A 27,415-nucleotide genomic window follows, 5' to 3' on the forward strand; every position below is an offset into this window, starting at 1 on the left:
GGTACGGGTCAAGCACACAAACCTCCTGGGCACAGGCACCCCCAAACGCTAGGATAAAGGGATGCCTGGAGACGCGGAGAGGACGCCCCCTGGCGGCGGAGCAGTTGTGGTTCATGCCCTTTCCCCAGCTAAGCTCTCAGCCGAGACTGAACATCGCGTTTGGAGGCCTTAGGCCTGAAGCTCTGTGGGACCCCGGGTGCCCCCGAGCCCTACCCCTTCCCTTTCTGCTCCCGCAGCCATTGCCTCCCGCCTTCTTCCAGGAGGATGTTGCTAACCAAAATGCAGGCCCACCTGAGAATTTTTAGAACCTGAGAAAGATTCTGTTGGTTAGTCACAAGTCCCCCGTGGGTAAGCTTAAGCCACCTCTCTGGGGCCAGATCCTCTGCAGGGCTGCCCTGTACGGAAGCAGGTGAGGGAGGCAATGGACACTGGTCTGTCTGCCCTCCCTCTGGGCCCAGGGAGGAGTCAGGGACCGGGAACCCTGAACGAGGTGCTGAGGGAGCACAGAGCTTCCACTCTTCCTCTATAAGGTTGGGGATGAGGGAGGGGTTGCCCTGTCTCGTGCTGTGTGGCCTTGGAGGAGACCTGACTTTTCCTGTGCCTTGGTGTCCTCCCCCGCCCCCACGGCTCACTCTTACTAGGAGCTGGGGCCTCCACCCCCATTGTTTCAGGGGAAGCCACTCTGCAAGTCACCCACCCAGAGCCGTTGAGATAGGCGTCCTGTGTGGGCTGGTGGCAGGAAATGGGCCCCTGTGCCTTCAGGGGAGGGGGAGCTGCTAAGGGCCAGGCCCCAGGCTGGTGGGGACCTCCTGACCTCCTGGCCTGACAAGCCAGCTGGGCTCTTTGCCTAGGAGGTGGCAAGGCTGGGCTGGAATCGCCTGGCTGGGTGGGCAGTGAGCATCTTTTGTTCAAGGCAGCTGTGATCTGAAAAGGATGCAGGAGCTCACCCTCCCTCCTTCCCCCTCAGGGGCTAGGACGCAGGAGCCAGGGAGCAGTGCTGACTCCAGAGGGCTCCCCAGCCTCCAGCTCTCCATCTCCCCTGGGTCAAGCAGCATCTGTGGAGAGTGGCCCGTGGCTTCCAGCAGCCTGCATCCCCTGGGCTTGCCCCAGGAGACTGAGTCCAGGCCAGTCTGGGAGGAGCCTGGCAGGAGCTCCTTGGGCCAAATTAGAGGGAATGGGGGCCACAGGCAGGCAGCACCCAGCCCCGGGCCACTCTTCCCTGAGTCTCAAGTAGTTCACATCAGCATTATTGGTCCAAGTCATTAACAGACTCCAAAGAGGCCTCAACAAAATTATCCTTCCTCCCTTCTAGCTGCTGTGGAAACCATGCCACAGAAGGGTTAAGGAATCTTCCGAACATCCCCCAGTAGCCATTTACAAGCCAGGACCCCAGCCTTCATATGCCTTTTGCTCAGTCCCCTTACCTTTTCGCCAAAGTTAGCTAATCCTAGTACCCCATGCCCACAGCAGGAATGCCTTTGGGCTCCATTGTCAAGGTCGGAGCCTCAAAAATAACTCAAACCTAGTGTCTGCTCAACCCATTAAGTATCTAACCAGCCAACTGGGAAAATTCCAGCATTAGGTCCAGACCTCTGTTCTCCAAGCTTGAGCAATGACTAGACAGAAGGATCCCTTCCCCTGGCCCCACTTGTCTTGTCCCTGAAAGAAGATAGATGAGCTGAGACTGACCAGACAATAAAGGGGAGGGACACACCCCACCCCACCCGCCCTCCCCTACAGTGACCCAGGAATGCTAATTTGCAGCCATCTGTCCCACTTGGGAGGTTTCTGCAGAAGGAACTTCAGATTCATTGTCTCCCCATTTCAGCATAAATTTCAACCCTCCCTAGTTCATGCAACCCTTTTATAAACATAAAATGTCATTAGAAACTTCCAGATAAACCTTGTGACCAAAAAAAGAAAAGAAAACAACAGCAGTGGTAATTTTAGAATATGCCTTTGCACACAACAGTGCCCGCCCCTATCAGATCCGATAGCCTCCCTTGGGTGATAATCCCTGGCCACGGTATTAACACTTCCCTTCTGGAAGTGGTGGTTCTTTGGGGCCACCGAGCACATCTGCTGACCTATGAGTGCTGAGGTCTCAACTCAGGCTTCCAGGAAACTGGGTGAGGACAGGAGAGTCAGAAGGAGGGCCTGAGAAATGAGCTGAGCCAAGGAGTAGAGAGGAGAGGCAGGGTGAAGGTAGCGGTAGGCTTTCCAGAACCAGGTGGCCCTCAGTGCCGACAGCATCCTTCCCTGGCCCTCTGGCCCTCTGCCCCTCCGCCCCTCTTTCCAGGGTCTCTCACCCTGGAAGCCCAGAAATTTGCCCCAACTCCCCATTAACTGCCTCTGCCCCCCATCTCCTAGGTGATGCTTCTGGGAGACTCAGGCGTTGGCAAAACCTGTTTCCTGATCCAATTCAAAGACGGGGCCTTCCTGTCCGGGACCTTCATAGCCACGGTCGGCATAGACTTCAGGGTGAGGCGGCTGCAGGCTCCTCCTCCCAGCTGCAAGTCAGGGGGGCCAGGGCTCAGGCACAGCGTGCTGTCCTCTCCTTGCCGACCCTGGCTCCTCAGAGCTGCTGTGGCTCACTGCCCAGAGGGCACCGGGGGTGCTCCCCCTTGGGACCACAGAGGGGGCCAGGTTCAAGGGGTCTGGGCATGGTCGGGGGCTCTCTGCCCACCTACAGGATATGAGCAAGGAGACACTGAGTCTTAAAATTCTGCCCTAGAGCAAGGCGGACACATCCCACGGTATGAGCTGAGTTTCCTGGCCTTCAGCCCCCTTGCTCATTGCCCTCTGAGCTGGGCCCCTCTGGCAAGGCCCCAGAGGTCAACGGGTCTTTCTGGAGTTCCTGGAAACACAGCACTGCACTGGGTTGAAGAGCCGGGCTCACCAGGCTCCCTCCCTGTCATCTTGAGGAACCCATCTTTACAAATCTGTGTCAGGGATGTAGCACTCAGCCACTCTCCACCCAGAGGGTCCAGGAGAGTAAGGTCTAACCCCAGGTGGGGGTGGGGGAAGGGAGGCAATGCAGAGGCCAGGTGCCTCCCTCCCAATGGGAAGGAACTGAAGCTTCACTCAGGAGAACTAGTGAACAGCTAGAGGGAAAGACCACCCTGCAGGTCCAGCCTCAGCCGTGCCCAGGATGCTGGGGGGCATCTTCTCTCTAGGGACTCAGTTCTGCAGGATGGGGCTGAGCTCCGGGAGGGATGGATGGAAGTGAGAAAGAGGCAGGGCCCCCAGTGCCCAGCCCTGTGCCACCTGCTGAGGTCTGGGCAGAGCCAGGCAGGTGCTCGGTCTCTTCTGCCCCCGGCGTGTTGTAAGAAGAGCAGACAAGTCCCCAGAAGAACTCTGCAATAGGGGGGCTCTCTGGAGACAGGCTCCTGCTGCCCTGAGGGGATGATCTGACTGGAGTTGTCTCTGGGGCTCACTGTACCCCCTTTAACCCTGGGGAGCAACCAGAACAGAATGCCTGCTGCTCTGTAGAATGTCAAGGATCCAAGCCTCCCCTGCCTTCCAAATCCACCCTCCCTCTGCCCTTTTCTCTTTCAGAACAAGGTGGTGACTGTGGACGGTGTGAGGGTGAAGCTGCAGGTGAGACGGGAACTGCAGGGGAGGGGGAGGACGGAGGTGCCCGCCCCTGCCGCGCACCCAAACCGCAGGAGGCCTGCAGCCCTGCCCTCAGCCTGGGGCAATTTCCTGTGGGGCCCAGAGGAAACGGTTTTTGTGCTTTTGTTTGTTCGAGGTCTCTAGAAAAAGCAGTTCCCAGGCACCCTCTCTGCTATCAAAGGCAGCTCAACGTGCCTCCAGACAAGCTCAGGCTTGCTCCAGCGCCTCTCCAGTTTCCTAGGCCTCATCTGCCCGGGAGACTGGGCACCCCCAACCTCTGGGCTAGGGAAGAGGCTGCAGCCTGAATGAGCTTGTGACCTCAATAACAGCACCGTGCAGGACACCGTCACATGTTCAGAAGGCCCTGAGCACCTGCAGCAGGAAGTGTCCCACCTTCCCACACAGCTCTCATACTCCAGCGCGGGTTCCCTCTGCCCAGCACGGTCCTGGCACACTGCCTCCTTCTGACCATCTGTCCGTCCCTTCCTAGATCTGGGATACAGCCGGGCAGGAGCGATTCCGCAGCGTCACCCATGCTTATTACCGAGATGCCCAGGGTAAGCCTTCCCCAGCCCACCTGGCATACCCATCCTCCTGCCCCACGTCCCCTGTGTGATCTCTCTCTCCCCCCGCCCCCACAGCCTTACTCCTGCTGTACGACATCACCAACAAGTCTTCTTTCGACAACATCCGGGTAGGTCCCCTTCCCTCGCCATCCATAAGCAGCCAAGGCGGGGCCTCCGCAAGCTAGGACTGCTTCCTGCTTGGTGGGAAGGGGGAGGAGCATGGAACACTGCCCCCTTTTTAAAAACACCTGCGCTGTGACTCAGAAGGAATAAGCTGCCGGTGGGCATCTGGTTGGCGTGTGGGCATGAAGGCCAGGCAGGCCGCTGGGTGCCTGTGTTACCTACTTAGCCCTGGCTGTGATTCCTGAGGGCAGCTCATGACAAAGTGTCCAAAGCAAAGTACCCAGCTCCGCCCCAGGCAATTACCCACCCACAGAGACCAAGGGGAGAACACAAGCAGGAGAGTCTCTCCAGCCAGCCAGCCCAGGTGGCAAAGAAAGTGATTTGGGCAGTGAGCAGTTCTGTCCTCACCAAACTGTTACAGAGTAGGGATAAAAATTCAACAAGTACGAGCACTGAGTGCGTACGGCACCATAACGGTTTCACATCTCCCTGACCTCAAGGGATTGGCAAGCGAATGCGGGGGGGGGGGGGGGGGGGGCAGGGCACACGGGGACCAAAACATATAGATATAAAGCAGCTTATAAAGAGGATGGAAATCCACTCATATTGCCACCTCCAGCTCCATGCTCCTGGTAGACATCACCAATCAATCACAATATTTTTAATCACTAAGCCCTTATGTGTCCTTGGAATCCTCAACGAGGCACTCCAGGAAATCGGTGGTGACCACCAACTGATTTAGGAGATATAGCTCCTCCATCTCCAGTTTCCATAGAACGGGGAGTTGCAGTGCTTGGGGTTGGGTAGGAAGGTTGGTAAGGAAGGCTGATCAAGACCAGAGAGGCCAGAACAAAGAGGCAGATAAGAGAATCCAGGGGGACAGTGAGTAGCCCAGGAAAACCAAACAGGACAGAAGAAGGATGGGGGAGAGGGAGGAGAGAAGGGCTGGTTCTCAGGCATGGCCTGGCTCAGCTCACCCTCTCCCACAGGCCTGGCTCACTGAGATTCATGAGTATGCGCAGAGGGATGTAGTGATCATGCTGCTGGGCAACAAGGTGAGTGAGCCCATTCCTGCGCCTCCCCTCTTACTAGCTCCATGAAAGCCCCACCGCTGCCCAAGAGGGTTAGCCGCATGTCCTTCCAGCAAAGGATTCTTTTTTTTTTTTTAAGATTTTATTTATTTGAGAGAGAGAGAGAGAGAATGAGAAAGAGAGAGAGCACAGGAGAGGGGGGAGGGTCAGAGGGAGAAGCAGACTCCCTGCTGAGCCGGGAGCCCGATGCGGGACTCAATCCAGGGACTCCAGGATCATGATCTGAGCCGAAGGCAGTCGCTTAACCAACTGAACCACCCAGGCGCCCCCAGCAAAGGATTCTTTCCAGACTCCAGTTCAAGGGTCAGACCTATTTGGCAGCTTCACCCCATCTCATCTGCCCTCGTAAAGCTTTGGAAATGGCCCCCTCCAGGGAAAGCCCACGCTGCCATCTGAGAGATCCAGGGATGCCCAACTGCTCAGCCCCCGTTAGATCATAGTAAAATAGGGTCACAGATGATGAGCTAAAACTAGCAAGGGCTAGTCCCAACTACTGTCACCTCTCTGAGGCTAGTCACCACACCCCTGGCAAAGGAGAGTTTCCCATCTCCCCAAGTGGCAGTGAGATCCCCTGGCTGGGAGCTGGGTAACTCAGCCTGAACAAGGCCGAAACCCTGGCTCCAAGCCAATCATACCACCCGCAGTCCCACAGGCCACCAGCAGAGGGCAGGCAGTAGCTGCTCCTGCGGCTAAAGAGGGACCAGCCCAGGCAGGAGAGGGGCCCGCTGGGGTGGAGGTTTCCTTCCCCAGAGTGACCCACCTGGGCTTGACAGGCGGATGTGAGCAGTGAAAGGGTGATCCGTTCGGAGGATGGAGAGACACTGGCCAGGGTAAGTGACTGCCCGTGGGCAGGACAAGGGGTGGGGACAGCCAGAGGCTGGCCCTGAGGACATTCTCTTCCTGGCAGGAGTACGGAGTTCCCTTCATGGAGACCAGCGCCAAGACGGGCATGAATGTGGAGTTAGCCTTTCTGGCCATTGCCAAGTAAGAGCCGAGCAAGGAAGGGAATCGTGCAGGGCAGGGTGGCACCAGCTGGGAATCCAGTAAGGCCTGGCCCCTGGCCCAGCCCCTGCCCCAAAGCATTGTGCATTCTAGGTCCAGTAGCCCCAGGCCATGGGAGTGGGGAGGGTGCAGTTCCTCACTCCCTGCCCAGCCCACTTCTTCTTCCTCTTCAAGGGAGCTGAAGTACAGAGCCTTGTGGCAGCCCGGTGGGCCCCATTTCCAGATCCGAGACTTTGTGGAGTCCCAGAAGAAACAGCCCAGCTGCTGCTCCTTCTTATGAAGCCCAAGGTGCTGAAAGGAGGCTCCAGAGGCCCCTGCGGATGCAGCCTTCTCCCCCAGATCTGGTTTATTCTGAGCGGATGGAAGTTGGGGGACCCAGGGCGGAGCCCCTTCCCAAGAGAGAGCTGTACTCCCACCCTTACCCTAGTTCCTGTAGCTTCCCTGCATCCTGGGGGAGGGTAAAGTATTTATTTCATTTTAATGATACATAATGTAATACAAAAAAGGAGGGGTGGGGACCAGAAAACCAAGAGAGGGTCCTGGTTGTCCTTTTGCCTTCTGGTACTAGGACTTAAATGGGGCCAAGGCTCCCTCCTCGCCTTGACAAGTGTGGTATTCTCCAGCTCAGCACCAGAGGGCAGTGATGCACTTCTGCAGCGGGAGGGCAGGCAGCGACCCCAAGCCACCCTCACTCAGCTGGAAAGGTGAAGCAGACCCCAGCTTTACTTCCTCCAGCTCCCAGGGAACAGTCTTCCCCAGTAAGATGGGCCCTAATGCTGGGAGCCAGACCAAGGCTCAGGGAAGTGACCAAGCTCTGTGGGTAGGGGAGAGAGGAGTAACACAGACTAGGTCTATGTTTGGCTCCCTCTGGCCTTACTAGCCCCCCTGTGGGAGGTGTACCCCTTTTTCTCCAGCCCGCAGATTGAAAACATCTGGCTCCTGTTCTCTGGACCTCAGGTCCCAGGGGAACCCTCCCCCCTTTCCCCCCCTCCCAAATCCCTGGTCTTCTTTACCTTTTTGCTTGTGCCCCTAGACACCTAACGTCATGGCTAAGGAAAGGTTTTTCTTCTGTCCCAACACTTTGGCAATTATGCAGCCCCACAGGCTACTTCAAGCAGCTACAGTGCTTCTACTGAGTTAAGAATCAGATAAGGAGGAACCTTTGACTGTTGGAGCAGGTGGGAGGCAGAACTAAGCAAACCTCACCCCACGCATATTCCCCCAAACCCAAGCACTGCCCCTTCCTGACCACTCATGCCTTTTTCCTTTAGACAGACACCACCCCGGCCAAAACTGCTCTATGTCCCCTCCCACTGAGCCAGGTTAGAGAGTGAGAGGTCACCCATTTCTGGGTAAACCAACACAGTGTGTGTAAAACAAAGTCATGTGGGTAAGACTGGGGTAAGGAAAAAGGCAGCAAGGAGTTTATGTGGGGCCAAGGTCACCTGTCTCACAAAACCCTGACCCTGGAAATTGGAGGTGAACAGGAGACCTGTGGGTCATGACCTAGAGAAGAGTAAGAAGTACACACTGCACATTTCTAAGGCTACTGCATTTGCTTTCAAGGCAGAAATCTTGCTCTCTGAGCAGAGTCAGCAGCTCCAACTTGGGCCTGATAAGGAAGCTCTCTGAGGCTTCTCCCAGGAGGAGCAGGGAGGCCTGACCTTGCTGGGCTCCTCTGGGGCCCAAGGCAGGTCGCAGGCAATCCAGTCACATGGGCTGCTCTGGGCCTCTAGCATTTGTGTTTTCAGAATTAAATTGCAGAATTGGGAAAGTACACTCTGTCCACTGCTTCTTTGAGGTGCGCATGCATGGAGAGGGGACAGGGGAGATCATGTTGATTGTTATTGCATGTTGGGGGAACTGTCATTGACTGCCGAAATCATTTGATCTTCATCCTTCAATGCCCCCCAACTGCTCACCTCACCCTTAAAAGACCCTTCCCCAACTTCTGTGATCAGCCTTTCATCTGCAAGGAGCTGAAAGGTTTGTCTTAACGTCCCATTCGGACTTTCTTTTTTTTCCTATTGAAAAAAGCCGGGGCTCCTTTCCCTCTGCCTTGTACTCAGAGATTGGTTACCCGACTCTGTTCTGCCTCTCTTCCCCCACTTAACTGGCCAAACGCTGACGCCAGTGCTCACACCCTTGTCCTAGGTGACCTGTCTTCAGTGGGCAGCCCTGGGAAGCCTGGGCTCCCTGCTGAGCCCTCATACTGTCCCAGCGAGGTTGAGAGCCCGCACCCCCATAAGCGTGTCCTCGGACAACGCAAAGCCCACGAACGGGAAAATATCGTTATTCAAGCAACTTTATTGGGCCGGAGGTGGACCTAGTCTTACTCGTAAGACTTCTGGGACCCCGCAGCCCCGGAGCTGGAGCGGTTTCCCCGGCAACAGTCGCTCCCCACCCCCTACCCTCCCAACCCCTCACTGCGGTACACACAAGGATTTAGCGAAAGGTCGTTAAAACGTTAGAGTCCTTTATTCGTGGGTTGGCTCTCCTCAATCCCCGCCAGAGGTAGGGAAAACCAGAAGCCTAAGGGCCCCTCTGCCCAGTACTGGGAGCTCGCCCCGCCCCCCGCCTCAACTTGGGCCACTTGGTAACAAACACTTCCACTTCCTGAGCCCTCTTTCTTCTCGCGCCGCGGGGCGTCGCGCCGAGCACAGGACCCCGCCCCCGCGCGTTCCCATTGGCCGGCGTCGTTCACCCGGCCCGAGCGCCCCTGTCCGTGGTCTCTGATTGGGCCGCGGTGTCCACACCCTCGGTGTGGCCCCGCCCCCGGAATAAGGGGCTGGAGCGGATTCGCGATCGCTCAGACGCCGCGCTGGGTGGGGATTGGTCCACGCGCCCCTGCTTCAACTCCTCGCAGTTCGCGGCCGCCGCTCGCCGCACACCTGTTCGCTCAGCCCACCCGGCGGCGCGGGGATTCTCTGCAGTGCTTCCTCCCGCCTGCCGGGCCGCAGGGCGGGGAGAAGGGTTGAGCCGTCCCGCCTCCGGCTCCCAACGGGAACCCAAGTCTCACTACTGAGCCGTCGCAGGGCGAGATGAGCGCGGACGCGGCGGCCGGGGCGCCTCTACCCCGGCTCTGCTGTCTGGAGAAGGGCCCGAACGGCTACGGCTTCCACCTGCACGGGGAGAAGGGCAAGGTGGGCCAGTTCATCAGGCTGGTGGAGCCCGGTTCGCCAGCCGAGAAGGCGGGGCTGCTGGCCGGAGACCGGCTGGTGGAGGTGAACGGCGAGAACGTAGAGAAGGAGACCCACCAACAGGTGGTGAGCCGCATCCGCGCGGCGCTTAACGCCGTGCGCCTGCTGGTGGTCGACCCCGAGACCGACGAGCGGCTGCAGAAGCTGGGTGTCCAGGTCCGGGAGGAGCTGCTGCACGCCCAGGACGGGCCCGGGCAGGCCGAGCCGCCGGCCGCCACCGAGGCGCAGGGGGCTGGTGGCGAAAATGAGCCGCAGGCCGCCGCGCCGGAGCCGCACGAAACCGAGAAGAGCCGTCCGGAGCGGGTAAGTGTGGACCCTGACCCGGCGGCGACTGGAAGGGGGTGGGAGGGGGAAGCGGGAGGAGACCCAGGCACCCCCTGGACGGCCAACCCCGCGCCTGCCTCCTCTTTATGAAACTAGATCCTCGAGGGGGAAACTGCTTCCGCCTACCGACAGGTCGCACTGGCTTGGGGCTGCGTCCCGTTACCCCCACGCCCCTTCCCAGACTGGGCTGGGACCCTGAGCGTCTTGCCACCTGCACTTCTCGTCCCTTGGCCTTTGGGAGTGGGAGTGAGGGAGGGCAGCTCAAGGGAGTGCAGTCCCCTTTCCTCGGCTCTGTTGGCGGTGTCCGTTCCCATTCTTCGGATCCCCGCAATCCTTCCCCTCCTCGGCCACCCCACTCCCAGCAGCCCCAGAGGTGCCAGCTTCCTCCCCGGCCCCTGTGGGTGGTAGCTGAAGCTGGGGTGAAGCAACCGCCACGCCGACTTCAAAAAGCTAGAGGAGTAACAACCCCCTTTCCGTCCGGAGCCCCGGCACAAGGAGGGGAGGGGTCGCGGACAGGGTTCTCCAGGCACCGCCCCACCCTCGCCGGCTGGTGCGTGTATCATTAACTTCAGCCCGGCTGGACTTCATCCTCCTGGAGTACAGTGTGACTTTTAAGAGAGGGAGCCCCACCAGCTCAGGGCGATGTGTGGGGGTGGGGTGCGGGGAGGAGGTGCAGAGGCGTCTCGGGGGTGGTGGCGGCTCTGCCACCCAGAAGGATTTATGAGTCTCAGGAATGTGAGGAGTAAGCGCTAGCTTGTATCTGGGAACGGGAGGGGAGGACCTTGGAGGAAGAGAAAGGGCTGGGAGGAGGGTGGGGAGAGAGTGGTCGGGTGTCGCTGGCCATGCAGAAGCCAGGGGAACTCACCAGAGGCAGGTGGTCTTGCCCTGTCATTGTCTGTCTCACCCCAGTCCCAGGACAGCAAGCAGGCTGGTTGCTTTTTGCCCATGTTTGGTGTTTCCCAAACGGTCCCAGTTTGGATCAGCGCAGTAGGAAAACAGGAGCTGTGATGAGAGCCTTCTGTCCCCAGAGAGTGAAGGGGGAGGCCTTAGGGTGCAGATTGTAGGGAGCAGAGCCTGGGCCTCCCAGGGCCCGTTTGGCTTGCACCAGCCCTCCACCTGGTGGCAGCGTGTGGCAGGAGTGTCCATGATGCCAGCAGAAGCCTCCCTGGACAGAGAAAGGACCACCCTTCAGCCTTAAGGTAGAAGGTGGATCTGGAGAGGACCAGCTGGTTTGGTGGAAGTGAAGGAAGTGAGGTCAGCAGGAGCCCCATCCAGCCGGAGCTGGGTGCTGGGAATACAAGGGCCGCGAGGGTCCCACTTCCTGCCACTGCCAAGCTGGCATTGGCAAGGATGGGGGAGGGGTCGGAGCATCCCTGGCAGGGGTTTGACACCAGGGAGTTGGAACCCATGACCTCTGGTCTCAGGCAGAAATCCAGTTTGAACTTTGTGCTGAGCTGAGTGTATCGATTTGCCATTCCCTTTTTTTTTGGACTTTGGCACTAGCACAAGTAACCACCTCCCCACTCCCCATCCCCCGCCAAGATGCCTTTATGTTCAGCTCCTCCCCTTGCCCTTTCATTTTTGTTTTTGTTTTGTTTTTGCTGCTGGGTGCAGGAGGATCTGGGAGAAGGTGGAGGATGCCAGGGGCTTGGAGGCTTGACCTAGCATATGCACTCCCACCATACCATCTGAGAAAGCAGCCGAGCTTGACTTTCTGCTTTCGGGTGACCACAGAATCGGATTCCCCCAGATGGTGACGGGACATCTGCATTTGTGCGCACTTTGTTAGGCCAGGAGTAGGGAATAGAATACCCTCCAGCCGGTCCTGGGGACGCCATCACCAGGACTCTTGGGGTTTCTGGTCAACAGGCAAGTCACAGAACTTCTCTGAGCCTTCGTTCTCCCATCTGTAAAATGGGGAGTGCTGTCATACAGTGACACCTGCCTCCTCTAGGATTTTACAAATAGTGGGAAGTACTTGAGCCCCAAGTGGATGCTGAATTGAGCGCCTTTCTGCCCAGGCATTTGTGCGAGGACGCTTTCCTCCTCATGCAAAGCCAGTCCCTCTGGTAGGAAATGCCCATGAAATCTGGTATGGTGGCCATGCAGGTGACCCACCCTGTCATTGAAAAAAAAAAAAAAGTTAATAAACATAGTAAGACTTTTTCCCTAAAAGGCATCTCATATAAAGAATTTGAGTTTTACTAATTAGTTTTAGCCTGAATTTGTTTGCAAAGTGGAGACTGTTAATGGTATCTTCATTGGTTCTCACAAGTGAAAAAGGTGTTAGGTGGACAAGTGCCACGCAGAGATTGGGTGGCAGGTGACATCTCATTGGGAAGACCAGCCTGGGTCAAGAATCCTACAGGGCAGAGGGTGTGGGGTGGCTGTAATACAGTCTGAGGAGGGGGGGGAGGGGACTTCCAGCTGTGCCCACCTGCTCCCTCGGTGGCTTACCTCACCCCCACCCAGGAAGGATCAGCAACACCCCTGCTCACAGCCCCCACAGTCACAGTGGTGGGTGGGCAGCAGGCCTGAGCCGCCACAGCTGTGCTAGCTGGGCCACCTCGAGCCAAGTGTCTTTTTTTTTTTTTTAAGATTTTATTTATTTGTCAGAGATAGAGAGCTTGAGAGAGAAAGAGAGTGGGGTGGGGGGGGATAGAGGGAGAAGCAGGCTCCCCGCTGAGCAGGGAGCCCAATGCGGGGGCTTGATCCCAGGACCCTGGGATCATGACCTGAGCCGAAGGCAGACGCTTAACGACTGAGCCACCCAGGCGCCCCAAGCCAAGTGTCTTAACCTCCGAGGCCTCTGTCTCCTCTTGTGGAAGTTGGAGCATAGCAGCTGCTACGTGGGGTGGGGATTACACGCGCAGGTCTGTAAAGGCAGTAGCTTCGTGCCTGGCACTAAGTTACTGCTCTGCAAACGTCCCTGTTGGTATTTGAATTGGTAAGTATTTCGCTCGTTACATGCCCCCCCCCCCCCCGCGGGGCAGCTAGCCCTGGACCTGCCCCTCCTTGGGCGAGTGCAGCTGTGTCCGAGCCTGGCACTCTGAACGCTCGGTCGGAGGCCACTGCTCTTGAATAATCAGAAGGTGCTCCACAGCCCTTCCCAATCTGGCAGCCCGACGATACCCATCAGCCTGGGAACCTACTCCACGAGGCACACTCTGCAAAACCACTCACGGCCCGCATAGCCTTACCCTGCAGGCAGAATGAGCGTTTTCTTTGCTCCCCTCCTCGTGTCTGTCCTCTACGTCTTTTATTGCTATGAACACACAATATTCGAATCATCTGTTCATGATCTTGACCCACTGCAATGGTGAGGAGGGCGAAGGCCGTGGCTGCTTTGTGTTTCTAACCCCCGCGCTGTGCCTGGCACAGAGTAGGGAAGGGCTCACATAATTTTTGAATGAATGAATGCGTAACAGCCATTAGGCACCTTTATCCTAATTCATCTCAGTCCAGCACACCTGGGCCTGTTTGTGCCTCAGGCACACCCAGAGATCGAAATTCCAGGCAGAACCTACCCACTCCTTTTTCTTGCCTGCTAGCATCTTCCATCTGGGGACTAGAAAGCTAAAATTGTCCACTGTTGCCTGCAACTCTCAGCTTCTACCTCTGTGAAATGGGAACACCAGAACCCACCTTGCAGGGTTTTGGGGAGATTTGATGAGATGATAGGAGTGTGTGTGTGTCAGTACCCAGCTTGGGGTGCATTCCTGCCAGATCTGACCCTGATCCCAGAGGCAGAAAGCGCCGGCTGGGATACCTGCCTGGTTCAGTCCACGGAGCGTGTGACTCTTGGTCTCGGGGTCGTGAGTTTGATCCCCACGTTGGGCACAGAGCTTACTTAAAAAATAAATTTGGAGTGCCTAGATGGCTCAGTCGGTTGAGCGGCTGCCTTCAGCTCAGGTCATGATCCCAGGGTCCTGGGACGCAGAGCTCCACGTGTGGCTCCCTGCGCAGCGGGGATCCTGCTTCTCCCTCTCCCTCTGCTCCTCCCCGCCCAGGTCGCTTGTACTCACTCTCTTTCTTAAAAGTAAAATCTTTAAAATAAATAAATAAATAAAATTTAAATTAAAAGAAAAAGAAACAGTGCAGCACCGTAGGCAGCAGGGTGGGTGGGTGGGTGGGCAGAATTCACTGGCAGCCTACCAACTTCTTTCCCAGGACGGGCAGGCCATTTCCCACTGGCCAAGTTGGAGTTTGGGAGGGCAGAACAGAGTCTGAGCTGTAGGATGTTTGGATTTTAAATAGACAGGGTATGTGATAGTTTGAGTGTTGGTTCCTTCTCTTAAGCCATATATTTGGGATCTGCTTCTCCCCTGGTTCCTACCTTCAGGTTCCTGTAGAGTTAAATAAATAATTCTGGAGGTAATTCTCTTGGAGACAAGAATGGAGCATCCTCGGTATGTCTAGATGCGGGCCGTTCTCTTCCTCTCCAGACTTCCCATCCCATGGGGCCCTGGGGAGGTGGGCGAGCACTTAGGAATTAGTGCTGCAGGCCATTTACAGAGAGAAGCCAGAGTTCTCGACCCCAGTATTAGATGTTCCTCTGCTTTTCGCTGCTCTGAGATCGAGTAACCCGAGCAGGGAAGGAAACTCAGAGTTCTAGTGCAGCCTTGTGCCATAAAGATACTGATGTCCATTTCACGGATTCCCCTGTGACAGCCCTGCAAGTTAGGTATTAGTTTCTCCATTTTGTGAGCGGATAGTAATTGTTCAGTATATGACAGCTATTATTTGTGTCTGGCAATGTGCTGTGTACTAAACATGCCTTATGTTGGGGTGCCTGGGTGGCTCAGTCTGTTAAAGCATCCGACTGTTGATTTCCGCTCAGGTCATAATCTCAGGGTCATGAGATCGAGCCCCAAGTCTCTCTCTTTCTCTCTCTCAAATAAATAAATCTTTAGAAAAATAAACAAAAAAAATAATATGCCTTAATGTCATTCAATCTACAAAACTGCCCATGAGGCAGATATTAGCCCCCATGGTCTACATGGAAACGGAGGCTTGGCCGGTTCAGGTGGGTGGCCCCAGGGCTCTCAGCTAGTGAGACCTTACCACATGGATGGGGGTGTATCTTGGAACCCGGCCCTCTGCCTCCAGTGCCCGCACATCCATTCAGCCACGCTCGAAGGCCTGACTGTCCAGCTGGGTGTCTCTGCCCATCACATTCTGGGCCACATAAGAGCCATCACAGTGGAATAAATTCAGGCTGCTTGCACCAGCTCCTTGGAAGGAAGGGTCCCGGTAGCTTCTGTCTCTAGGGGGTATCCTTCAGCACCACCAGGAAAATGCGTCAGCCCAGAAGTGGCCTGGCTCCTGGCCCCACCCTTCTCCTGTGATGGGCTGGGATCCGGAGTCTGGCCACCAAGTCTCTACCTTACCCCAACCCCCTGAGTCCTAAGAACCCACCCTTGTTGGCTCTGGGGCTTCCTTGTAGCACAAAGGGCCCCCGCTGAAGGCCAACCTTAACTGTTGGCCTTGGCCTTCCTTCACCCCTGGAGTAGGACAACTCACCATGTCCCTGGCCCTCTGGGCAATGTTTGGGTTCCTGTGCCTTAGAAAAGGATGAGCGGCACAGATTCCCTAATTCACTCATTGCTGTGTTGTCTGAGGCTAGAGCTCTGACTTCCTAGAGTCAGTCTCCTGCCTCCCCTGGGTGTGTTATAAGGTCATGGTGCCCAGTTCAAATATGTGTGTGGAAAAAGAAAATAGCAAAGGTCTGTGTATGGGAAGGGTGATTTAGAAACGTGTTTTGCCGGGGGCAGGGGGGCGCCTGGGTGGCTCAGTCAGTTGAGTGTGCACTCACGATTTTCAGCTCAGGTCATGATCTCAGGGTCGTGGGATAGAGCTCTTGTGGTGGGACTCCACGCTCAGCAGAGAGTCTGCTTGAGATTCTCCCCACTTGCACGTGCACACCGTCCCTAAAATAAATAAATCTTTAAAAAATAGTTTTGGGGGCTGACAGCCTAATGATTGAGGGTGAGGCCTCTAGAATATCAGCAGGCCATTGTGGCAGCCACTGGCCATGTGTGGCGCCTAGAGCTTGAAATGTGCTCGTCCCAGTTGAGATGTGCTGGAAGTAAGAAATGCACACCAGATTTTGAAGACTTCCTACGAACAAAAAGACATAAAATATGCTGTTAATAATTCTGAAGTGGGTATGTTGAAATGGTAGCAGTTTGGGCATATTATGTGAAATAAGATAATTATAATTAATTTCTGATTTCTTTTTTACTTTAATGTGACTACTGGGAAATTTTTAATTGCCTACCTGACCGACATTCTGTTCCTGTTGGACAGGGCTACTCCCCACCTGAGTTCAGAGCCTGCCTTCTCCTCCCCTCAGCTGTGTACCTGAGCGATTTATGTGATCTTTTTGAACCTGAGTTCCCTCATCTGGGAATCGAGGGCAGTAGTACCTTCCTCACAGGACTATAGTTGGGTTTGAATGAGAAAATGCGCAGAAAAGCCTGGCGCGGTCCTTGGCACCCAGTACGGGCTCAGTAAACATTAGCTTCTATTTGTTATTTTAATAGAGCCCCAATTACACAAGCTCTCTGAAGGTCTTTGTCCCTCTCAGGACAGCAGTTAAATCCAGTGACTTCTGGGAGGAGGGCGAGGATGCATTGCCTGTGGAGCAGGCGGGCATGGGGCGGCCAGCCTGGATGGTGTCCAGCCAGGCAGCAGCCCACGTACCAGCCTACTCCGTCCCAGGCTTGCCCAGCCCTGGGGAGACCTGAGCCAAACTCCTTCGGGTGGGTCTCTGGCCAGCACCAGGAGAAAAGAACCAGAGGGAGAAGCTGGCTCAGGGCCCCTGCGTGGGGCCTGGGAAAAGCAGCTCCCACTTTAGCATAGGTCTCCCTCCCAGATCCACCCACCTGGGCTCCTGAGAGGGGCCTTCCCACTGAGAAACAGGAAGGACAAGATCAAGGTTTAGAGTAGGTCCTTTTTTGCAAATGGAGGTGTCCAGCATCCCTCAGTCTGGACAGACCTGGGTGGGGAAGGTCCTGTAGGGTGAAGTAAAGCCACACCAGGGCCGTGGGGCATGGGTCAGTGGCCGCCAAGCCTTTTTTTGTACCTCGGGTGAGGAGAGGATGCCTTTAGCCTAGAGCTCAGGACACTGGCCGGCGGTCTGAGCTCCTGGTCACTTCCCAACCTGCCCTGAGGACGGTGCCCCCTTGCTGCCCAGTCACATGTCACCCTCAGGCCAGGCCAGCTCTCGCCGTCCACCATGGCTTCCTTGAAGAGCTAGCACCAGACCCAAGCTCGTGTCTCTAGAGTTCCGTGGAACAACCAAGCTGCCTCCCAGAGCAGCCACCGTTCCCAATGCCCAGCATACCCCATATCCCACCCCCACCAGAACCACTCCCCTGGCCCCCTGTCGCCCACCCCATTGTTGGGGCTGATCTCCCTGGGGCATCAAGCTTCAATCTTATCTGCATAAACAAGAGCCTTTGGCTGGACTGGGCTGGGCTGGGATGGGGGAAGGGCAGTCTTGGGAGGTGAGGATCACCTCTGTTGTTCCCCTAGCCACCTTGGTGGTCTTCCTGTTTTGTTTTTTTTTTTTAAAGATTTTTATTTATTTATTTGACAGAGAGAGACAGTGAGAGAGGGAACACAAGCAGGCAGAGTGGGAGAGGGAGAAGCAGGCTCCCCGCTGAGCAGAGAGCCCGATGCGGGGCTCGATCCCAGGACCCTGGGATCATGACCTGAGCCGAAGGCAGACGCTTAACGACTGAGCCACCCAGGCGCCCCTGGTCTTCCTGTTCTAACAGCCCATTCCTTCTGGGGCCCAGAGCTGGCTGGCCTTCTGGAAGCAGCCTGGCTGTTTTCTATAGGGCCCATCACCAGGACATCGGCCAGGGAGGGGCTGGGCCCAATGGGGCGTTGGCCCCCAGCAGCCCTCCTGCAGGAGGAACAGGGAGCGGCCCTGGGCCTGCTCCCCAGAGACGGGCACTGGGATTAGGGTATCGACTTTCCTCGGCTTTCCAGGTGGTTGCTGGTGGCGCCTATTGAATTCCCCATCCGTCCACTCCCAGGGCTGCGGGGGTGGAGGTGACTGGGCGGCCACTTGGGGCCGGGCTGGGCTCCCTGGGAGAGAAGGGGGAATGGAGGGGACAGCCACAGGGGCCTGTGACAGGACTTGGGACAGCCTGACAACCTGAGGGTGGGAGAAGTCTCCAGGAGAAGAGTCTGGAGGCAGCTCTCTGGCAAGGTCTTTTCTGGAAAGCTTGTCTGGTGTTGCCTGGAAGTGAGACTCAGACCCACCCCGCCCCCCCAGCCACCGCAGCTCATTTGCACTGTCCTTTGGCCACCATTGCCTCTTGTTCCTTCCTCTTGCTTCCGAGTCTCCACCAGGCTCCTCACTGAGCAGGTCCTGATTTCTACTTCTGACCTGTCATAGTTACTGGGAGCCCCACCTGGCACTCTGAACGCTCTGAGGCCGTGTTCCCCTTGAAGTTGCCTCCCCACGCCCAGCTCTGAACCCCTCTGGAGCTGGTACTGTGGCACAGGGCCCCTCCCAAGCTCCTGGGGGCACACACCAGACCAAGATGGCCTGGACTTTCTATCTGCCCCCTTTCCCCGGAGGCAGAATCCAGATTCTACTTCAGCGCTGGGGGTGCAGGCCCAGGAACAACAGTGGCCAGGCTCTGCCCGGGGACTCGTCCTGCCAGCACCAGCCTCCACCCTGGCTGCTGGGATGGGCTCCTCTGATGGGCTGACTCAGCATCTGGCAGTGACACCTCCTGGAGACAGCTGAGGGAGGGGTGGAGAAAAACAGGCTGGTCTCCTTGGAAGAAGAGAAGTCCCCCCCCCCCTTGGGAAGGGAGGGAGCCCCCAGGGACTTAGGAAGGAGGGAGCTGGATGGGACTCTGTAGGTGTCTTAACATTTCAGGAAACCACCTGGAGCTTCTTGCCCCCCTGCACCTCCAGAGGGTAATGGAGCAGGTCCCAGTACAGGGGGAAGGGAGCAGTGGGGGAGCTGAGCCCCATTTCCTCCAATCCCCATGGCTTGGGACTGGCAGAGGGGAGCGAGGTTCAAAGCAGGCCCTCCGCCTTTAATGACAGGGCACCAGATGCCGCGCAGGGAAGCATGCCCATGCCGAGGATCAGTAAGAGAAGCCTGCGGCCCTGAGACCCAGGCCTGACCGCCAGGCTGCCCCAGCCCAGGCCTGCCCACTGCTGCATCACTTATCCCAAGCTCAGGCTGGAGCTCTGGCTGCAAGAGGCCTTGAGCACCCGGAAGGAAGGCTGTGGTTTCATCAGCGACCAGCTGCCTCCCAGCAGAGACCGCCACCACTGTGGGAGAGCAGCCCATGTTTATGACTCCCGCTGAGGCCTCCTCCCAGTCTGGACTTGGGTCCTTCGGGGCCAGCCCATGGATGGTGGAAGGAACACAGGGTCCAAGTCAGAGACCTTGTGGGAGCTCCGGCTCCTCCACTGTGAAGCTGGGTGACATCAGGCAGCGGGCTTAACATCTGGACTCTCCGTTTCCCCGTCTTGAGAATGGGGGTGACCAGCCCCAGCCAGGTTGCTATGGGAAGGCTCTTTGGAATGAGAGGAGGTGGGGAGAAGCAGGGATGTCAGAGCTGCTCGCACCACCTCCCCCCCCACCCCCCTGCACGATTCTCCTCCCCACTTTCTCAGGGTGATTGCGGGCTCTGCCTGGCTGGGGCAGAAAGCTGAGCCTGCACGGTGGTGGCAACTGGTCAGACCTGTTCCTGCTCACCTCGGCCTGGGGGAGGGCTGGCGGCTTTGTGGAGGGATTAGCTGGAGGGGAGAAGAGCCTCACTTACTCCCGAACAAGATCCTGTGGGGGCTGCCAGGGGATAAGCAGCAGCACGCAGGGAGGAGGGGGGCCCTCCTGGGATTGCACCCTGCTGACAGGGAGAGTTGGGGAGAAGAGGATGCTTCACAACCACTGGGGCCCCCCTCTGCCCCCCCCCACTTTTTTTTAATTCTTGCTTCTCTGGCTTTGCTATTGTATGGGGTGAGAGGAGCCTGCTGAAGGAGAAACTAGGGAAGGGCCCAGGGCCTCTGGCCCAGATCAGGGTGAACACAGGTCCAACCATCACCCCTCCTTCCTGTCTTCCTCTCCACAGCCCCCACCAACATCCTGAAACATGGAAAGACCTGCCTGGGCAGTTGAAGGAAGGCAAAGTCACCCTTCGGCCACCCCCACCCCACATGAGAGTGGAGGGGTGGGGAGCCCCAGATGGTAGCTGCCTCCTGGGACTGGCAAGTTGGTGCAGGAGGCCTGTAAGCTCTCCTCTCCTTCACTGCCTCCCTGGCCAGCTCTGCTCCCAGCTGGGGACTGGCGTTTCAGAGCAGCCTGGCCCCCACCCTACCCCCAGCTGGGGACTGGCATTTCAGAGCAGCCTGGCCCCCACCCTACCCCCCAGAATCTCCCTTCTCGGATTCATGTGACTATTCTAGTGGTCCCAGCACTGGGAAGGTCTGCATGTGCACAGGGATTTTGAAGTTGTGAAGTGTGTCCCACCTGTGTGAATCACCTCACTCGGCCTCATGGCGACCCTGGGACCCTATAAATGAGGAACCAGAGGCGCAAGAAGGAAATTACTTGCCCCGGGTCACAGAGCTAGTAAGTAGGGAAGCTGACCCTGGGGCCAGGGCCTTGACTCCAGCCTTCACTCATTGCCTGGTGGCCTGGGAGATCACTGGGCACTAGCTGGATGGCTGCTGCAGCCCTGCCCAGGCCTGGGAGGAGGGGAAGAGGGACCCCCAAGTCAGGCCTTGGGCTCAAGCTTCTAGCCAAGGTTCCAGTTGCTTGGCCCATGCACACCCAGATTCCCTCCATTGTGTAAATGGGTCCTAGGGCTGCAGCGTCTAAGCTAAGCTGCTTAAGTTGGACCAAGGATGGTGAAAACCACTTTCAGCTGAGTGTCCGAGTGCTGGAGAAAAACCAGCCTAAGCCCTTTCAGTCCCCACTCTGGGCCGTGGCCACAGCCACGCTGGGCTCCCTGCAGCCTAGCCCTGCTTTTCATGGCCCCTTCCCCATTCAGGTTTCCCCAACAGGGTCTTTGGGGTTCTGCTGCTTCCTGTGCCCCCAGCCTTCTGCTGGTGGGGGTCCCTGTCCTGTCCAGGACCCCTGGCTGTGCTTCCCCCAGGTCTGGGGTCATCTGGCCGCCTGCTGCCTTTTGGCTGGGCCGTTTGGCTTGGATGGAGAAAGGCTTTACTATAAACACGCTGACCAGCTTTCAGTAAACACCTGCCCTGTCTCCCCTGCTGCAGAGAACTGGGTACCAAGGGGCCCAGATCCCTAGTCACTCAGCCAGGCTAACAGCTGTGCCACCCCCACCCCAAAGGGGGCCAGACTGAACTTTTACAGGGGAGGGATAAGGTAACAATCAAAATAACACAGTTAACCTTAGAATGTCACAAGGGGAGGGACTTGAGCTAAACTGGTCCCACTTCCCATTTGCCAGAAGGAGGTAACTGGCTTGGATGGGGCACCTGGGCAGTTTGCTACAATGCCAGGTCTTCTGGGTCCCAGCCCAGCATTCTCTCAAATTGCTCTGTGGGATCTCAGCAAACTTGTCTGGTTCCCATGTGTTCCCTGGGGGGGAGGGGGAGGGGTCAGGCACCTGGCAGGGAGGGCGGGACCTAGGATGACGGAGAATGGCCATGGACCCTCCTTTATCCCCACAGCGTGAGCTTCGGCCTCGGCTCTGCACCATGAAGAAGGGTGCCAATGGCTACGGCTTCAACTTGCACAGCGACAAGTCCAGGCCAGGCCAGTTCATCCGGGCAGTGGACCCAGACTCACCTGCTGAGGCCTCAGGGCTCCGGGCTCAGGACCGCATCGTGGAGGTAACGCTTCTCGCCCTCTTTCCAGGCACCCCCTTCCTGCCTACCTCCACACAGATAAGCAGTTCCTGGGGCAGCCATCCCACCACCTGCTCCTTGGTTGGCCCAAGGGGTCCAGGTGGCACATAGATCCCAGATGGAGGGAGAGAGGGAGCCAGAGAGAGGAGAAGCATGGGTGGGTGGGTGGGTGGGTGGGCAGGAGGGAGGGAAGGAAGGGTGGTGGATGGTGGATGGACTTCTTTCCTGCCCCCACCTTCTCTGGGTTCTTATTCACTGAGAGACACACACTCAGTGGCCCAGGGTTCACCCAGCCATTCCAGTAGACGTGTGGGGCCGCCCGCAGTTTCCTACTGCCTGAGGCCTCCATGCTGGCAGGTGCACTCAGACACTCTTGTGTGGTGCTCAGGAGGAAGGGAAACATGAATCCCGTGCCATGGGCAGGACCCAGAATCTCAGTCTTAGAACCTTAGAGCTAGAACAGCTCTCCCAAGACTTCTCATTTTACACGGGAGCAAACCACGGCCCAGAGCGGGAAGTCAGACGTAAGTACATAGAAACGCTCGGGCCCATCCCAGGCCTGCCCGATCTTTCCTGTCCTTCTATCACAGCTGTGTTTGTTTAGTCTTTTCTGGATATTTTCTTTGGCTTTTCTCATGTGTCCTGCCTCCTCATTTGATTGTCAAGTGGGAGGACCACTTGGCTTAGTTCAAGACTCCACAGGCAAGGGGGGGGGGGTGCTTCGCATCCCCAGACTGCCAACTGGCCGAGGACACGAAAAGGACCGTTCATACCGCCCCCACCTATCCCCCAAAACTGTGCCAGTAATCCCAGCACCCCCCACCCCCCACAGGTGAACGGGGTCTGCGTGGAGGGCAAGCAGCATGGCGATGTGGTGTCTGCCATCAAGGCTGGTGGGGATGAGACCAAGCTGCTGGTGGTCGACAAGGAGACTGATGAGTTCTTCAAGAAATGCAAAGTGATCCCATCTCAGGAGCACCTGAATGGTGAGCAGATGGCAGCCCCCAAGTCAGGGATGTTGGCCAGTGCTAGGTTTTACTGTGTCCCGGGCGAGGGGTGGGCAGCTTCCTGCTTCAGAGCTCCCTCCCTCTCCTTCAGGGGAGGCCAGAAGCGAAGGTTGGGAAAGAGGGGCCTGATGTCGGGGAGGAGGCAGGATGGCAGTGGGTTTCTGCGGACTGCATAGGAAAGGGTTAGGCCGGCCCAAGGGATGGTGGGACAGGACGGAGGTACTTATTCCCAGACCAAAGCTGCAGCACCAGAGGGAGGCCTCAGCCCCCAGCCCCTGCACCCTGAGCAGGTTCTCCAGGCAGCGCTCATGCAAGGGAAGGGTTAACTCCAGCTTTGCTTGGTCAGATCAGGAGTCCAGTGACAGGGGCCCAGTGCCTCCCCTCCCTTCTCAGGTTGTCTTGGAAACCCAGGCTCACTGGCTCTAGACAGCAGTGGGTCCCTCCTTGGTCCCTGGGCTCCTGCCCTCCCCATCCCCCATATCACGCTGGCACCTCCCCCTGCCCAAGCCCCAGCCAAACAGGGCCAGGCTACTGCCCAAGGGCAGGGAGGAGTTAAAGCTCTTCTCCCTGGTCTGGACTTTCTCCCTGGAAAGTTGGGGAGTGGGGGACGACTTCTTTGGACTTTGCAGTGGGTGGGGCCTCCTTAAAGGTGTCAGGGTTTTATTTTGTAGGGGGGTGATCCACCTAAAGGTCTTGCCACAGTCTTAAGATTCCTAGGTGGAGGGGTCAGGTGGAAGCCGACTCCAGGCATGGAAGGTGGGGCACCACCTTACCCTTGTTTCCCAAGTTCACAGAAACCAGAGAACTCAGATAGTGGCTTTCTTAAGTGAGGGGGAAACTGAGGCCCCGAGAAGCCCCAGCCTTGCTCTTGGCCACATGGTGTGGGGAAGACAGCTGAGATCTGGATTCCACACAGCTTCTCAAATACCTTCCCCTGAGGCCTCCAGCATCCTTCCCCCACCTACTCCTAAGAAATCAGCCCTCAGACATTCCTTCTTATCTCTCTGGCTGGGTGGGATGGGCTGCCAGTGATTGTAGCCTTCAGGCTGGAGGAGCCACACAGGGAGCGGCCTGAGGGCAAGTCTCCTCCCCAGGTATCTGGTGGGGGGGGGGGTGTTCCTCCAGGCCGCCCTCCGCTCCTCCCAGCAGCCTGGGGCAGGGGAGAGTGGGTGAGGGTCCCTGTATCCCAGCGAGCCCCAGCCCAGCCAACTGTGGGAAGAGGGTGGGTAGCAATGGGGAGGAAATGTGACAGGTAAGCCCCACGTCCAGGCCAGCCGGAAAGATGCATGTTCATCGTAAACTAAGAGTTCAGAAGAAACCCACCCAGGCTGGCCAGCCCCAGAGGTGGAACAGTCCTGCCTTACAGCCAGGTGGGGCCCCTACCTGAGTGAGCCCAGTGAGGGGGACCCCAGGCTGGTGTTCTCTCCTTCTGAGCACCCACTCACCCGCACATTGGCAAGCAGGAGTGGGGAGTATTTTCTCCTTCAGCTGAGGCAGGTACTAACCAGAATCTGGGGTGTGGTTCCGACTCTGGTGACACTTCTTCTCCTAGGAAACATCAGGCTCTGGTGCCAGGCCTGGGGATCTGCATTTCTAACAAGCTTCCCAGGTGATGCTCAGGCAGCCAGCCGGGAATTTCCTCCCCCTCTAGGACCGTGGTTTTTCCAAATTGCTCATTCCCTATCCGTGGTTCGCAAGATCAACTTATAGGCAGAGACTAGCATACTTCTTTAAATGAAATTGAATTGAAAGTACTGGAGAGCATTACGAGGCAGTAAGGGTCAGTGTCGTTTTGTGAAACTTGTTACACGCAGTCTGTGTGTGTGCTGGGTCATCGGAATGTCAGCAGTACTTCCCGAGGGTTGCAGTCAAGAGACCTAAACACTGATGTAGGGCACAAGGTCTAATTATGGCCCAAACCCCGAAGCTCTCCCTCCTCTCTGGGCGCTACTCCATCCGTATTCCCCAGAGCTTCTGGACTCACCTCTGCTGTTTTGTTGTTTTCCCTTCCTAGGTCCCTTGCCTGAGCCCTTTACCAACGGGGAGATTCAGAAGGTAAAGGCAGACCCTCTAATGCTTCTCTGGCTCTCAAGCCAGGGGCTGCAGGAGAAGGGTGGAAGGTGGCATGGTTGGGACAAGGACGGCGGTCTGGCTCAGGTTGAAACTCCCGTTTCCAAGCTGCTCCCTCCTGAGCTCCAAGCTCTGTAACTGCCGGTGCACCCCTCAACCGCTGTGTAGAGCCAAGGCAGTTGGGAGGGAGAGGCCTAGCCAGGCCCCTCTGCAGCCCGCCATCCTGGTGACAAGCCCCGCCTTCAGCTCCCCACCGCACAGAAGAGGCCATTCTTCCCCCCAAGAACAGAGCTTCAGTGTCTGGACGCACACTGCCTGGGCCCTGCTACTTCCAGTCTGGGTTGGGAGAACAAAGCCCCTCCTCCCCTCCTCCCTGGGCAGAGGGGAAGAGAAGGCAGTGGAGGCTGGGGAAAAGATGGTGGGGCCTGGTGCCAGCTGAGGCCGCAGAGGAACCCAGGCGGAGGCTGAGCACCAAGCTGAAGCCTTGGCCAAGACCTTCACTCTGGGACAGGCTGGCGCAGAGTCAGACCACAGAGCTGGAGCTCTCTGAAGGGTCTGCTCAAAGGGCTCCCATCCCCAGGGGCCACTGCAGGGGGCGGGGTGGTGGCCCTGGGCCACCTGAACCTTCTGTCACTCCATCTGTGGGCCTAGAACTCTCATCCCCCTTATTCCTTCAAAGCCCTTCTTAGCTGCTTTGAGGTTAAGGTTTCAAGATTCCTGGGGTCAAGTCCAAGGAAACACGTGGGCTGCAAGAAATTCAAGGAGTATCACACAGTTCCCTGTGCCAAGCAGAGGCCCTCAGTATCTCCACACTCCATGAAGCCCCTCCATGGTCACTGGCCCAAAAGGCTAGTCAACACTGAAGGCTACTTTGGGAGGGCTGGGGAGTTGGGGGCGCTTGTGAGCAATTCAGTTAATCCCACAATGGTCCCTCCCACCTGGGTGGTGGAACCAGGCTGCCCTCTGATCCTTAGAGGAATGTAAAACGGCAATCCCCAAGGCCCCCCCCCCCGCCCCCCCTCCCCGGCAGACTCAGGCAGTGGGGCTTTGGGGTCGATGGGAAAGGCTTGAGTGGAGCTTCTCAGACCGAGGCACCTGTCTTCCCTGGGAACACCCTTTCTCGTTCAGGACTTCCCCACCCCATCCCTTGCCCACCCACACCCTTCCTCTTTGTGCCAGGAGAACAGTCGTGAAACTCTGGCCGAGGTGGCCTCCGAGAGCCCCAGATCAGCCCTGGCAAGATCCATCTCCAGTGACACCAGTGAGGAGGTAGGCTGCCGGCTGGGCGGACAGAGGGTTGGCACTGGGTTACAGGAAGCCCATTCCCAGGCCACACTCGTTCCTGGCACACCAGCCTGCCTTGGAGGTCACATGCTTTGCCACGTTCTGTCCTTGTGACCTGGCTTCCCTGGGCACTGCCCCAAGGGAGCCACCTTGCTGAGGCTGAGGACCAGGACGCCTGGCCAGGCGCTGATTCCTGCCCTCTGCCGCTGCCTCTTTGCAGCTGAATTCCCAAGACAGCCCCAGGAAACAGGACTCCACGGCACCCTCGTCTACCTCCTCCTCCTCCGACCCCATCTTGGACTTCAACATCTCCCTGGCCGTGGCCAAAGAGCGGGCCCACCAGAAGCGCAGCAGCAAGCGGGCCCCGCAGATGGACTGGAGCAAGAAAAATGAACTCTTCAGCAACCTCTGAGCATCCTCCCTCAGGCACCTGGGAGGGCCTGGCCAGCCCGCAGGCCCCAACCCAGCTCCCTCACCCTCCTCCTCACTCACTCCCTGTCTCCCCCCCCACCCCACCCCCAATCAACACACAAATCAGCACCAGCATCCTCCCCCCCCCCCCAATCGGGTGAATCTGATTTTTTTAGAACTATGCTCTTCCCTTACCTCCGGGAAGGTGAATGTGTTTCCATCCTGCCCCAATCAGAAAGCAGACTCTTTCCTGCTCCTCCTCCCTGAGTGCTTCAGCCCCTTGCCACTCCCCAGGGACATCACTGGAACCCACACCAAGCAAGACCCGGTGAGAGGTCCTGTTCCCTCGTGACCCCAAGTGATGACGGAGTCCAGGGTTGATCAAGGACTTCATATGACAGCAACAGCATTGTAGAATGGACATGGGTCCATCATCCTTGAGCTGTGGCTTGGGCATCTTATTTTTGTTCATTTGATTTTTTTTTTTTTGAGTGCAGTATCAGAGTTTAGAGGGATTTTTTATTTCCTTGATTAACATGATTTCCCAGGTTGTTGCGTCCGGGACAGAGCGGCAACCTCAGCCTTAAACTTTGTTTCTGCTCCTACCCTGGAGCCCCAGGCAGCATCAGAGGGTCTAACCCCTGCCCAGCCACCCTATTGTAAGGAAACTCCATCAGAAATTCAACTGGCTTCCAAACTCCCTCAGCCTCTGTGTCTTCTTTTAGAGCTCTGGGTGTTCCCAGGGTAGCCTCTGGCTGAGAGGGTGGGGTACGGCTGGAGGGGAGGACAGTCCAAGCTTCTTGGACTCCAGGCGGGGGGAGTAGAACGTGGGCAGCTGTGTTCAGAGGGCCTTGGGCCCCGTAGCT

General features: G+C 57.2%; 2 protein-coding genes across 5 annotated transcripts in view; both read left to right on the plus strand.

Annotated features, from left to right (window-relative positions):
- RAB37 (RAB37, member RAS oncogene family) overlaps positions 1 to 8,174 on the plus strand; it is a 63,467-nt gene extending 55,293 nt beyond the window's left edge. For 2 of the 4 annotated variants that reach the window (XM_078066045.1, XM_036088612.2), the window contains 8 exons: positions 2,371 to 2,481; positions 3,559 to 3,600; positions 4,106 to 4,172; positions 4,257 to 4,309; positions 5,294 to 5,359; positions 6,169 to 6,225; positions 6,303 to 6,379; positions 6,572 to 8,174. In XM_078066045.1, coding sequence (XP_077922171.1) covers positions 2,371 to 2,481; positions 3,559 to 3,600; positions 4,106 to 4,172; positions 4,257 to 4,309; positions 5,294 to 5,359; positions 6,169 to 6,225; positions 6,303 to 6,379; positions 6,572 to 6,677 — 579 coding nt within the window. In that variant the 3' untranslated portion in view covers positions 6,678 to 8,174. The remainder of the gene's footprint in view (positions 1 to 2,370; positions 2,482 to 3,558; positions 3,601 to 4,105; positions 4,173 to 4,256; positions 4,310 to 5,293; positions 5,360 to 6,168; positions 6,226 to 6,302; positions 6,380 to 6,571) is intronic. The other 2 variants (XM_078066046.1, XM_036088613.2) reach the window with 1 other exon arrangement.
- Positions 8,175 to 9,192: 1,018 nt separating this feature from the next.
- Positions 9,193 to 27,249, plus strand: NHERF1 (NHERF family PDZ scaffold protein 1). The gene is made up of 6 exons (XM_036088611.2): positions 9,193 to 9,900; positions 21,601 to 21,762; positions 22,610 to 22,763; positions 24,799 to 24,839; positions 26,034 to 26,123; positions 26,359 to 27,249. The coding sequence occupies exons 1-6, from the start codon at positions 9,439 to 9,441 to the stop codon at positions 26,548 to 26,550; spliced, it is 1,101 nt and encodes a 366-aa protein (XP_035944504.1). The 5' UTR covers positions 9,193 to 9,438; the 3' UTR covers positions 26,551 to 27,249.
- Positions 27,250 to 27,415: the final 166 nt, after the last annotated feature.

The sequence above is a fragment of the Halichoerus grypus genome, chromosome 2 (assembly GCF_964656455.1).
Source record: "Halichoerus grypus chromosome 2, mHalGry1.hap1.1, whole genome shotgun sequence".
NCBI classification, from domain to species: domain Eukaryota; kingdom Metazoa; phylum Chordata; class Mammalia; order Carnivora; family Phocidae; genus Halichoerus; species Halichoerus grypus.